General features: G+C 35.5%; 2 protein-coding genes across 3 annotated transcripts in view; one reads left to right on the forward strand and one right to left on the reverse strand.

Moving 5' to 3' along the window:
- Positions 1-7,299, forward strand: part of PARPBP (PARP1 binding protein) — a 52,670-nt gene extending 45,371 nt beyond the window's left edge. For both annotated transcript variants that reach the window (XM_084531241.1, XM_084531242.1), the window contains exons 10-11: positions 5,814-5,943; positions 6,617-7,299. In XM_084531241.1, the coding sequence (XP_084387367.1) occupies positions 5,814-5,943; positions 6,617-6,951 (465 nt within the window). In that variant the 3' untranslated portion in view covers positions 6,952-7,299. The remainder of the gene's footprint in view (positions 1-5,813; positions 5,944-6,616) is intronic.
- A 23-nt stretch (positions 7,300-7,322) lies between these two features.
- Positions 7,323-8,585, reverse strand: PMCH (pro-melanin concentrating hormone; the record flags this gene model as incomplete). Its single annotated transcript, XM_084531272.1, has 3 exons — positions 7,323-7,373; positions 7,638-7,839; positions 8,340-8,585. 3 exons carry the CDS (start codon positions 8,583-8,585, stop codon positions 7,324-7,326), a joined length of 498 nt encoding a protein of 165 aa, XP_084387398.1. The 3' UTR covers position 7,323.
- Between the last annotated feature and the right edge of the window lie 5,757 nt (positions 8,586-14,342).

Genomic DNA, 14,342 nt, shown 5'->3' on the forward strand with positions numbered 1-14,342 from the left:
TAATGAGGTTGGGTGAAGCTGAGAACACTAGCAGTTAAGAAGGAAGGAATTAAAACATATTAGGCTGTGAGTATATAATATGTGAGAGTAACTATTTTATTTTATTTTATTTTATTTTATTTTATTTTATTTTATTTTATTTTATTTTATTTTATTTTATTTTATTTTATTTTATTTTATTTTATTTTATTTTATTTTATTTTTTAACTCAGGATTGTTTTGGCCTTTTGGTGCATTGTTTTAGAAATCTTGCTGCATTGTTAACACATTTACTCCACAACAGCTGCAAGAGCTTTCAGTAGTTTGGCATGTTTTTTTTTCTTCCTAATGTAACTGTAGATAACTTTTCCTATATGAGGCACTATTTTCTTCCAATTGGGAACATAACTGTAGTTTTAGTTTTAAAAGAATTTGTGGCTAAAGAACTCTAGCAAATCTTGGCATGTTTTAAGTTCATTGTAATTTTACTGTGTATAGAAATCCTTCCAAAGAAAAAGCTCCACAAAGCAAAAAAATTACAGTCTGCCTTTCTCATGTGACTTGTTCATGCTTATGTAAAATGACTTAATATCTAGCTTCATCCATTTCTGTTATTCTTCATTGCTTAGTTCCCTAAATGCTGTTACTTGAGAAAATTGTTTTTGCCTATCTGTGATTCCAGTAAAAATAAACTGTGACCTGGAAAACCATCAACAGGAAGTTATCAAGAGTTTTCTGTATGCTCGCTATAACTGTGAAGAGAAAATTCATAGCAACAGAGAAAATAATCCTGCTTAGGTAGTTCTCTCATCTGTAGTAGCAAGAAATTTTCTGACTGGAATATGAGTATTAGGAACACTAAACTCATTAGTTTCTATGGGTATGAAGTTTGCCAAAAAGATGAGTACCTGGAGGAGAAAGGGGAAGGGGAGACAAAGGTTATGTCTGCACAAAATCTGAAGAAAGTTTTTATTACTTGTGTCGAAAATACCATTTTTGTTTCTACAAGACCCCTAGACTACTTTCCAAGGATCCCTGCCTGTGAATTTTGAGTACTCTCAAAACCCAATAATGATGTGATTTGTGGCTGTTCTCAAATCAGTAGTGAGTTAATTTAGGATAGCAAAAAGCTGGCATAACGTCGCACTAAAAAAAAAAAAAAAAAAAAAAAAAAAAGATGGATTTGGCAAAATCATAGTTTAAGCCATTGCTCCTTGTCCTATCACTGTACTCTCTGACAAGTGTCCCTCCCCAGCTTTCCCCCCTTGCAGGGGGAAAGTTTTTTCCCCTCCTTGCGGGGGGAAAGCTGGGGAGGGACACTTGTCAGAGAGTACAGTGATAGGCCCCCGCAAGGTCTCCCCAGAGCCTTCTCTTCTCCAGACTGAACAACCCCAACTTCCTCAGCCAGTCTTCATAGGAGAGGCGCTCCAACCCCTTGATCATCTTTGTGGCCCTCCTCTGGACTCATTGTAATAGGTCCATGCCTTTCTTATAAGGGGACACTAGAGCCAAACACAGCCCTCCAGGTGGGGTCTAATGAGAGCAGATTAGAGGGACAGAATCACCTCCCTCCACCTGCTGGCCATGCTTCTTTTGTTGTAGTCCAGAATACAATTGACTTTCTGGGCTGCAAGCACACATTGTTGGCTCATGCCAAGCTTCTTGTCAACCAACACCCCCCAGGTCCTTCTCATCAGAGCTGCTTTCAATCCATTCTCTGCCCAGCCTGTATTTGTATTTGGGATTGCCCTGACCCAGATGCAGGACCTTGAACTTGGCCTTGTTGAACCTCATGAGGCCCACCTCTCAAGCCTGTCAAGGTCCCTCTGGATAGCACCCCTTCCATGTCGGCCACAACACACAGCTTGGTGTCATTGGCAAACTTGTTGAGGGTGACCTCAGTCCCACTGTCCATGTTACCAACAGTATGAAATGCTTTGCACAAGTCCAGATAGGTGATATCTGTTGCTCTTCCTCTACCTACCAATGCTGCAACCCCGTTGTAGAAGGCCACCAGATTTGTCAGGCACAATCAGTCCTTAGTGAAGCCATGTCGGCTGTCACCAATCATCTCCTTATTTTCCATGTGCCTTAGCGTAGTTTTCAGGAGGATCTGCTCCATGATCTTGCCAGGCACGGAGGTGAGACTGATTGGTCTGTAGTTTCCTGTTTCTTCCTTTTTTCTCTTTTTAAAAATGGGGGTTATGTTTCCCTTCTTCCAGTCAGCAGGAACTTTGCTGAATTGCCACAACTTCTCTAATGTAATAGCAGCTTAAATAAGCAATAAAAGCTAGCTATTAGGTAATTAGCTATGAGGAGACTTTTTCATGTTTGTATAACATGATGCTTTGCTTTGGTGAGGACATTTATCATTTATTCTTTTCATTCTCTTCCCTTTGCACTCTCTTTTTTCAATTTACCTTTACTACTTTTTCTCAAATAACAAGGGTAAGGGTGCAGAGAATACATTTTCTCTTCCTTTTTATCTCTCTTTTCCTCTTCCAAATAGTACTCTAATTGTTTGGCTGGAAAATAAAAACATGTGTTTGTTGTTACTGATGTAGGTTTTCAAATTCTATTATGCTATTCCAGTGTATAAAAAACAAATCTCAACATTCTTACTGACTAACTATTGGCAGTACTGTCTGTATGCAGATGGTGGAAGGAGATCTGGAATAGATTATCAACTAACTTTTAGAAATAAATAGAGCATGCACCATTAATATTTTGTATAAATGTGAATGTTTTATGTTGGCATCTCAAGGAATTGAAATGTTCCTTTAGGTACAGAAGTCAAGGTGGGAGAATGTGTTACATACTCTGTTCATTAGGACTACTAACTGACCTACATGTGCTGAACACAGCATGTCTTATATTCTGTTTTACTTTTTTCCCACTGAACAATAGTAACAGTAAACCCCATTATATGAAATGCAACAGAATTTCTTTATCCATATAAGTACAACAATAACATCCTTCTTGCTTGTGAAAAGGAACAGGGACACTGAGTATGAATTAATTGCACACAACTTATGCGCAACTACTTGATTAGCAAGTTGAGCTCTCAACATCCTTTCACTCTCCCAGAGCTGTGGGTTACTGGGATGGTGACGTGAGTGGAGTTCAGAGAATTTAATGTGCAAAACTTCTAATTTTTAGGGCTATTTCAGGTTGTTGAAAGGCTTCATTTTGTGTTTTTCAATCAAATTCTAAGTTGCTCTTTTTTCTTTAAAAACTTTCCAGAAAAGCTTTACATTTTATTTCAACGCTACACTAGTGCTCTTTTGTTCTGCCTTCAAGCTATTAAAATTTGCTTGTTGCTAACTCAATGTAATGCAGTTGGCAGATATACATTCCTAGACCAGAAGGAAAGTTTGACTGTTTCAACAAGTCTGGTTTTGCACTCCTAATTCATATAAATCCTCTAGGTTAGTAGTAGCATCAGCTGAAACAGTTATATTTGAGCTTTGTATAATGTTTGTAAATGACTAAATGGCATGCAATATGATACAGAATGAAGTTTTGAAGCATATTTCAAGCTTCAGTGCAGTTGAAATGAAGACAGATGAGTTTGTGAAATTTTTCAGTATTTGATCTTTACTTCAGTCCTTTAAAGCCACATATTCTAGTCCCTGCAAACTAAATTAGTAAAGTGTCAGGTGAGAGTGGTAAAAAGAAACCCTGATACCCCAAAAAACAACTGAATTTGTTGTTTATAGAACAGTAACTATCGAGCTTTCTTTGGTATTTTTTTTGTGCTGCATATATTATATCTTCATCAGCTCAGAATAAATTGTAGCTTATTTTCCTTTTGCAATAAGGATATGTGATAGAATTCTGTGCAAGATATTGTTGCATAAATTTTGATTTGTGTCATTTACTGAACAATAATTGAGGATTGAGTGGATTTAGAAGGATTATGATGAAGTATTGAAGAAAAATAGCAAGCCCAGAGGAATTAAAATTATGTTTTAATATTTCTATTAATATTAATTCTTAAACTAAACAAAATTTAAGCCCCTTATATTCTGATTAAAATAATCATATAAATTAGGATGTTAAATTTAATCAAACAAGATTAGAGTTGTTTTTATAATTATTTCAAATTATCTTTCTGATTATTTGGGTATAGTTGCTTTATTCTTCTGTACTGAGTTTATGTGGTAAGGTAGAAGGCCTACGGTTGTGGCTTCTATGAGAAGAGATCAAGAGCTACCCCTATGTTGGTCAGAGCCAGTTCCAGCTGGCTCCAAAAGGGACCCACCACTGGCCAAAACTGAGCCCATCAGTGATGCTGGTGGCACCTCTGTGATGATAACATATTTAAGAAAGGGTAAAAACAAAACAAACAAACAAACAAAACAAAACAAAACAAAGAAGACAAAAAAAAAAAAAAAAACACACTGAATGGTAGCAGTAAGAAAGGAGTGAGAAAAATGAGAGAAACAGCTCTGCAGACACCAACATCAGTAAAGAAGGAGGAGAAGATGCTCAAGGTGCCAGACTAAAGATTCCCCTACAGCCCATGGCAAAGCTTTAAGTAAGACTACATGGGTCTTATTAAATCAGAAAAAAATGTTTCTTTAAAAACAACAACAATGGCAACAACAAAAACCTGCACTATCGTGGATACTTAGGCTGCATCTCAGTGGTAAAAAGCTGGAGTCTGTTGGTTTATGTGGATAAAAGCAGTATCTGACCAGACTGGCATAAACTGTGACTGAATTTTGTGGATGAAGGCCCCTGTGAAAGGAGGTTTCTGGCAATGTATTCTTTTCTGTTCTGTCTAAATTTGAAATTTTGAGTGTGAACTAAAACGTCTGTAGGGCTGAAACTTGAACTCGAAGAAGAAAAGTGGAGTTGTGTAATGCAAACTTTTAAACCTGAAAAGTAGCTGTAAACTTCCTATTCACCAAATCCAGTCCAAAAAAAAATAGTATTCCTTTTGTGACATTTCTTGCATTTTCTTTTTTTGCTGATATTTCTATTGCATCACTTCTGCAGTTCACATTTACTTGAATTTACCTGTGCTATTGTAATTATTAGCTAAAACTCCTAATCCATGCCGTACCTTTCGATATATTTTATATAATTCAGTAGAACTTCAAATGGTAGTGAGGACACAATTTGTCTTGCAGAGTATGTAGAATTTGTGATAAATTGACCAGAAAGTACAAAGCTTGACCCTGAAATTCTAAATGATAGACAAACTGTAGGCTAACCATAAACTGAGGAAGGTTGACTGGGAACCACTGCTTCCAGTAAATATAGATATATTGACTCTATTAAAATTTCTGTACAATTTTTTGTAGATAAACCATATATTTTTATTTGTTTGTGCTATAGAGCTAGGTTACCTGCTTCCAGGACTAGAAGGAAGACATGGACATGCAGAACCAGATACAGCAGCGTTCTTCAATATTGTAGATTTCTGTCAATTTAGGGTGTGTGGGTATGTTTTGCAAATATGGATTTGGGCATAGGCATTCAATATAGAAATGCCTTTATTCTGTGATTAAATGGAAAATCTGAAATTTACTAAAGAGAGATGTGAAATAATACTGTATACTGAAGTTTTAGGTACAAGTATATTGAAGCTTAATTTATATTAGCTGTCATTCTTTTTTCAGTGTTACTGTTGTAAGTATTCTTGAAAGGCTATATACTTTGTAAATGAGTACTTCATATGAACATTTTTGATGTGAGTATACTCATTTTTCTAGTATTTGATCTAAAACTTTCAAGACAGGAGAATGGAAACTTGGTATTTTATTAGTCTTGCAAGTGATGCCTTTTACTTCTATAATAAAGATAATATCAATTACTATTTACAGATGAAGCAATCTTCGATCAAATCTCAGTTTGCATGTACATATAAAAATGAATCGAGTGAGATAAAGGGTCATGGTTTCTTCAACAGTAGCCGAATGTCAACCTATGAACATCCAAAGCAACATTTACAAGGTAAATATTTCACAGTTAAGCTGTAGTACAATTGAATAAGTGAATGTGATAGCTAATATTTCAAGCGTTATCAGAGAAGGCTTTAGTAAAACTGAAGTAGAAATATGTTTTCAAGAAAAAATTGACCTCTCATTATTTTGTAAATTGTGTGATGCAAATGCCTTTACATTAAAATTGGAATGCTAATGTTTTAAAAGTTTATGTATCTTTGAAACATGTGTATTAGTATTAATGCTATCTTAAAGAAAAAAAAAAGATTTATTTTACACAATATAGTGTAAAATATATACTTTCTTCTTGTATTACGTAAACAAACTACCTGAAATTTATATTTTTGCAATTAAGAAAAGCCACATTTGGGTTACTCCAGTAGAAGCAATATCATATCTGTAATTTCTAGGCTCTTTAAGTATCTTTTCCAATATCTTAAAACTTTAAATACACTTCCCTAATTCAGGTGCCATAACATATTTTTAGCAATATCGTTTTAAAAAGGCAGTGTACTTAAAACATAGCAAATGTAACTATAATGACCAGAATAGTTTTTATTTGCTTTATAAAGCAATCATTTTGATTAAAAATCACTTGACAGTACTCTAATAGAAAACAGATGAATAATTCCAGGTAATATTTTTAATTTTTCACATATGTTTTTGGTACTCTTATATGACAGAAGGTATGAATTCATGTCTTGACACACCAGTGCTTGGAACTATTTCTGAAAATGTTCATCAGAATAGAAATTATACAGAAATGGGAAGATTGAGTTGTCGGCCAAGAAACAAGAACTCCAGGAATGAACAGATGGATTTGAATAATGACAAAGTTATCTGTGATGAGGAAAACGAACTATCTTTGCCAAGAAATGCTAAGAAACGTAAGACTTCAAACCACCCTCAGAAGAAATTGGACAGCAAATTTGATGGAAAAGGAAAGAACAACAAAACTGCAAGCAAGAATAAATTGATTGCTGGTCAGGCAAAATTAACTCAATTTTTTCGACTGTAACTTTTTATTTTGACATACATGGTCTGTTGACTCTTTCAGAAGTTGTAAAATTTTGCAAGTAAAGGGTGAAAATCATTAATTGCTTCCCTTTATACTCAAATAAGTGAAAATAGCTTGTGTGTAATATTAGGCAAATATTTACAAGTCTGGATTATGCAGAAGTCTTTTATTTTTTTTTTTGATTACAGTACAACAGTAGTTACAACTATGTTCTCTTTTTGGTAATGAATTACGTTTCCCTCTACATTGTGATGTAAAAGTATTTTAGATGCATATGTATAGCGACACTAAAGCACAATAACTTTTAATCATGTTAAATTCATAATAAAATGTTTAATCTTTCTCAAAGAAGGTGGTGTAGGTCAGTCATTTTCAGACTTGCCAACAAGGTCGATAGACTCTTCCCAGCATACACCTGAGCACTACAGGAAAAATGTGAAAGTTTAAAACAGCAAAGAACTAGGAGTCTTTACGGCCTCTGGAAATATTGTTAATTTAACAAATGCCTTTCATACACCCAACCAAATACAACAGAAGTAAATTGGAAATGTGGGATTTAATGAGCCCTGACAAATCCCAAATATCCCATGTATTTTCTAAATGAGTTGTTATCAAATGGTGTCAGAGACATTGCACTATACTTTGCTAGAAAAATAATGTGTGTTAAAAAATGAAAATACACTTACTGTCAAAATCTCTCCTTCCTATGGGGAATTTAGCTGAATTTTCTTCATCTGCAGTCTCTCTTTCCTGTATTGATTCAATATTCTGAATTTCAGTGTCAGCTGGAAAAGCCATGGCTCCTTTCAGTGCAAGATAAGGTAGTTGCTTTCTGCCCATGTTGATTGGCATAGCATGACTTAAGAAATCATCTCTGGAGCCTGTACCCTGTTTTAAGAGAAAACAAGAGTAACAGTTTGTCTTGAAAAAGATATAATCAGTTGTGTTGACTTTTTATATTGTCAATACAAGTATTTTATCATTCAATATATCTAAAAGCAAGTAATGACCGGCATTACATCTTTGGCTGAAACAGTTTTATGGAAAAATATACTTTAAAATAATGTCTGTCATATTTGGTGAAGTTGGAAACCTGTTACTTTATATAATGACATACTGAAACATATGCTTTTTACCCATTACTTTTGACTGCGTATTTATCTGTTAAAATCTGATATTATTTATTTTTTTAATTCAACTGCCCAGGTTATGCATTTAAAAAGTTGGAATTAAGTACTTGCAGCTTCTTGAATGTATTATGCTTAGCTGTTGTTTTTTTCCTATATTCACCAGGTTATTGCTTTAAATTATTGTATTTGTCTTATAAAGGGATATAAAGAGAATTTCTGTTTTACACTTAATAAAAAAATGTAAAACTGAAAACTCACAAAAAACTTCGTGTTTCTGTCATCCTCTTCATCCAAAAAGCTTTCTTCAGCCTTATAATGCTTCAGCAAAGGTATGGCTCCTCTCTTTCCAGCTCTATCTCCATTTTGAAGAGTTTTTCCTAGATTGAATGTGGTTAGCAACATATCTTCATCTTCAACCTTTTGCAGAGATTTTGAAACTGAGAGTAGAAATCCTTGAGAAAAGAGAGAGAGAGAGAGTATTAACATATACGATGAGATATACATTCTTAGTTACTTAATGCTTGCATAGAAGTTAAGCAGTTTTCAAGTTCTAAGAAAGCTTTTCAGCTGTAAATTAACATGTTCTCCATCTGTGCCCACTTTATATATGTTACAGAGCGAATGGAAACTACTTCAATTGCTGATGAGTTCTTTTAAATGAGTCATATTAAGGAGTAACCTTTTGTATAATCCTTCTAATCCCATCTATTGTTTAGAACTACTTAAACTTTTCTTTAGTATGGGTAATTTGTTTCATTGTATGTTTTTAGAATAGCATAGATTAGCTCCTTAGAGGGATCAGGGTAGCAAAGTTCACAGAAGACATGGATGTCCATTTGTAGTGTTTATAAAGCTTGGCATCCATTTAAGGCAATTTGAGAAAAGGCAATTTGAGAATTTACATAAGTAAGCAGGACTGTTGTAAAGGTGTGATTTATCGTGGTTTTTGATCAAAAGTGATCTATTAAAGAGCTGGAAAACTTCAAATTTAACAACGTCTTGGACTACTACTGTGTTGGAGCTGAAGTCATTAATTTGTCCATTATGTTTCATTATTCAAAGGAGTCATGTTAGAAATCTTCTTTAATACCTGAGTAATTGTGTGCATTTTCTTTCCAAAAATGGACATTTACCACCTACAAATATAGTCAGATATGCTTGATAGAAAAGTAGAAAGAAACTTCATTTTTATGTTAAAAGTCTTTGAAGTATATCTTTTATTCTGTAGAAGGAAATGCAGGATTTTCTGTATAACATTTTTTTATTTCATCCGGAAAGCAAATGAGACCAGCTCAAATTTAGCTAATCTCTTTATGTCAATGATTCAAACCACCTATTAATTGACTGTGTGTCTCTGAGTTTGTTCTCATCCCTTAAATTTGTGTTTATTTTAACCTTCAGGGTACTGCATAGAACCAAGCATCCTGCTATTCAAGGCAAACCACTAGAAAGTTGACCAATAAACTGAACAGAAGGGGCACCATTTCCCCCTTGTTTTCATCCCTCACTCTCTGTTTTGCTTTTCATGCTTTTTCTCTGTCATATATTAGCAATATTTTTGTTCTATTAGCAAAAGTGATTTCTTACACTGCCTCTCTTTTTTGTTGTTGTTCTTGTTTTCCGATGGTCTTCCATCAGAAGTACCTGCCACTGATGTGGAGTGAAAGAGAAAGACTGACCAGCCTACAACATATCAGTGGTAGCTGCAAACAAGTATACATTATGTCTTTATACAAACATGAAAAATGAAACCTTCCATTTATATGTCTGAGTGCCAGTCCACATATTTAGTTTCAGGCACACTTTTAAACTACAACTATCTCTTCTTGTTCTTATTAAGAACCTCACAGAGAAGTTGAAGTACAGCCTGGATGAGCGGACAGTGAAGTGGATCTAAAACTAAGTGAATGGCTGAACCCAGAGGGTAGCTGTCAGTGGTGCAAAGTATAGTTGGAGGCCAGCAACAACTGGAGTACCCCAGGAGTCAATACCGGGTCCAGTCCTGTTTAGCATCTTCGTTAACAATGTGAACAATGGGGTAGAGTGCAGCACCTCAGTAAATTTGCAGCTAACATGAAAGAGAGTGGCTGACTCACCAGAGGGGTTGTTCAGCCAACCAGAGGGATTTTGGATGGCTGGACAGGTGGGCTGACAAAGTAGTCTGTTGGGAAAAATTTGCCCATATGCTGCTTAACATTAATTGAACTGTTCTTTTCTCTGTTTAAAAACAAAGAGACAACCAAAAACTATTCCTTATCTTCCCCCAGCTAAGTTTCTTGTTCTGAAAGACCTTCTGCAAAACTGTCCATTGATGATATGGCGATATGTGTAACAGTTAAGGGACTTTCAATCAATCAGAAAAGTGGAAGGAAAAGATATTCCTCAACGAGTATTGGTTATTGGCTTCTTACTGCAGGAAAAAAAAAAAAAAAAAAAAGAGTCATGACTCTGAGCATGCTGCTTAAAAGCTACAGCACTAGTCAAATGTTGAATGGCAAAATTATAAATATTGGCTTTTTGATTACAGCAAATTCGAATAAGGTAGGTTTTTTTTTTTAATATTTTTTCTTTTTTTCCTCCTGCTACTAGATTCAACATAAATCTGTAAGCAGAGAAGCTTTTTGGTCTCATAACCCAAGGAGCAACTTTGGACTTCAGAGTATAAAGGAAATACTTACATCCTTTTCTTAGTTTTATTAACCTCAGTCTGCCTTGAGATTGCTTTGCTATGTCTGCCAGGATGCCTGGTGTTTTGCAAGTCTTTTTAGACTATTTGGTTCTCTTCAGTCAACTGTACCTCATCAAGCAAACTGTAGTTTATATAGCCACTTTTGCACTTACGTTTTTATTCTGTAATAAGAGTTTGAATTAGTCTGTTTTGATATACAAACCTGTATTTTTGAGAAAAGCCCCTAATTTGTTCTTTGCTACCTTTATCAATTTCTCTGTGACATTCAGGTCTGCTGGGTACTCTAAAAATATTCCCTTTCTTGAATGCAAGCAGTTCATGGACTCTCCACCATGGGGTTCAGTAGCATCTTTTTATATTGAGTAAAGGGTTTCTCTTTCATTCCGAGGTATCCTGCCAAGCTTGCAATAAGATCTCTCCCTTCTTCCATACAGGCATTGGCTTTTAATAATCACCTAATTTTAAGCTGATTTTATTCTCCTTTTGAAAGAGCTAATAGCTCAATCCAAGCAAGGCAGATAGATTTGGAGTAGGACCTGGGTGGTCCCTAATTGTGTTGTCCCAACCTTTGCCAAATTTCCATCACCCCCCAAGTCCATACAGCACTTTTAGCTAATTTACCTCCAGTTAAAGTCCTTTAGTGCATGAAAGTTTGCTTGTGTGCACTCCTAGCAGTGCTAGCAATCTTAGATGAGAGGTCATCATAGATAGGAATATTTTAAGTCTCCTCTGATCTGAAGAGCCCTTCAGGTGTGTACGGGTCACCCTGTATACATGTGACAGAAAGAATGATGTACTTAATATGGTGATCATGATAACTGAGAAGCAGAGGTGGAAATGTCTGAGCATGGTAATCGTACTCAGAAGTATAGTGCTTAAGATTCTCAAAACAAGAAGAAGCAGTTGTGCATTCATGTTTCCTGACCCAGACCTGTTCACACCTGTTCAATATCCTTCTGGATAGGCCTGTCTGGATGCCAACCTTGGCAACCTGGTCTGGGGAACCTGCTTTGGCAGGGGGGTTGGACCCAATGATCTCTTGAGGTCCCTTCCAACCCCTACAATTCTATGGTTCTGTGATACAGCACAAAATTACTGTGGATGAGACAGTTAATTTGTCTAACAGAAGGAGCTCCCTTGTAAGCATAATAAAAGAGGCTGAGGAAGACTGCAGTCCCTTTTCTTTGCAGGGTGATGAGTAAATTTCAGGTAAATAAAAACAGAAAACAAACAAACAAACAAACAAAAAAAACAGGAGATGCAACTGAAATTCTGAACTGCCTTTGACTTCATGATGTCTTGGGGAAGCCATGAGCCTGGCTATCCTGTGCAAGTCTGCTAGAATTTGTGAAATTTCTACGCTTTACCATTAACATTCATACAGTTTTGACAATGCTGAAATGAGTCAATTGTTTTAGTTAACTAGCACTGAGACAGGAGAATTTCTTTAGAAGATTTGCCTTTTGAAAGTGTTGAACCAGCGCTCCTGGAACCATTACTGGATCAAGCCCTGTAAAGGGCAGTGAGTACTGTTGCTGATATACAATGATCCTACGACTGACCATGGCTTGGATTTGAGAGCAGGAACACTTCCTCTACTTCCAAATTCATATGAAAGAGATTTAGTTGAGGTAAAAGGACTTTATTACCAATATTGTCACAGGTCTTTTACTTGTCCATAAATTCTACTGAAGGTGTATTTATGTTCCATGCGCGTAACTACAAATTCTTTTAGTGAGCTGAATCCTCTGAGTCTGTTTGCATTAAGAGAGATGATATACTGCTCATGTGGGACTGTAAGATGAATGAACCCAACTCTGACACAATTGCTTTCCACAGACCAGGTGTATAGTAAATCAGCACTTTGTTAAAAAAAATAATCAAAACACTTGGATCTTCTTTATCTGAAATTTTTATCAATATTGACTTTTGTGTTCTCTTTTATATTTCATTCCCATTTAAAAATAATTTCATTTTCCTGATTTTTTTTTTTTCCTTTTTTTTTTTTTTTTTTCTTCTACTGATATTTTGTTATTATGGCAGAGCATAAGCCTCAGGTTTTAAGAATCTTGGTTCTTGTGAAGCAATAACATTGCATTATGTGTCCACAAAGTATTTTTATAGTGCTTTGGACGCGACGTACATTCTTGAGATATGCTATTTTGTAAGTAATTCCTGAAATGAACACAAAAGTCAGAGGTGTTTACAAGAAGCTGTGATGCCTAAAGAGAGCACAGAAATGTTCCTATAAACTTCATATGTTAGGCTGAGTCACATACTTAAGGCATGGTTCTGGATTTCTCCTGCTGGGTCTTTTGGTTTTGTTGTTGTGAATTGAAATTCAATACCCACACAGAATCTACCTGGTATTTTTTCTGCTGTTTCCCATTCCAGTTGTTCATACTAACTATTCTGCTGTTTATTCCTGCCATTCATGTGCACATGGTGTCCAGAACCTTACAATATTTGTGATATCTTCATTACAGCTGTAGATTATTATTTCAGTGCTTATGATTGTTATCCAAGATCTAGGATTGGCATTATGTTTTAGTAATCACTGAATCCTTGCAAAACTTTCTCTTGAATATTATCTATGTCAGCAATCTAGCCAAATTGTACCTGTTTCTGTTATCTCAATTACAGTCGGGTCTTTTTCATCCCAAACATATGAACTTTGTATATGATGAATCATGGCTCACAGGCTCTGAGGAAGAGGAGTTGCAGGCTGTTAATCATAGAGTTTCTACACTGCATTACCTTTGTCTTCAGATGAGACTGTGCTACCACTGATATTCAAAAGTACAGCCAGATACTTAAAAAGTTTTCAAGAGTTGCTGCACAGAATGGCAGTCGCACTGGAGATTCCAATGGAAGCTGTCCAGGAGAAATCACATAAGTTTCTGGACATAGTATGCACCTCTATGCCAGCATGCCTTGTAATTCCCATAAATGAGGGCCTCGTGGAGTCAGCCAAATTACTCTGGCAGATGTCTGCACCCTTAATATTGACAATCCAGATGAGTGGATTATTGTTATCCTGTGTTTTTAGCAAGCTTTGAACAAGTTTGTAAATACTGGTGCTGGAATTGTTATGTGCAGGAGCAGTCCACTGGACAGGTGAGCAATGTGGTCTACAAAGATCAATACCACAAGACTAAAAAAAAATACACAAAACTTTAGTTAAATAGAAGCAAAACCAATCTACTTTTAAATTGTCTTGTTCTAGTTTTGAACTAGTGTTGCTTTAATCAGGGATGTTTTTATGGAATTTAGAATTCTTGTTCTGAACTCAAAAATATCAGAAAATTATTTGCAATAATAAAGAATTGTGAAAGATTTGCCTTAGCAAGAGTTACATTTTGTAAAGTCTGGTTCATTTCTTGGCAAGAAATAAAAATGGTTAGCCTAGTATATCCCTGTGTTTAGCATTTGTTTGAACACCAAGGGTCATTTTGCCCAAAGGGAAGCAACATCAGTTGTCTTCTTTGGGAAATGTACTGCTGCAGTTACCTTTGCGAAACATTACTGTTTCAATTTGGTCATTTATTTACATGTCAAATTTTGAATAAAAG

This window comes from Aythya ferina (assembly GCF_964211825.1).
Source record: "Aythya ferina genome assembly, chromosome: 1".
Taxonomy (NCBI): Eukaryota; Metazoa; Chordata; class Aves; order Anseriformes; family Anatidae; genus Aythya; species Aythya ferina.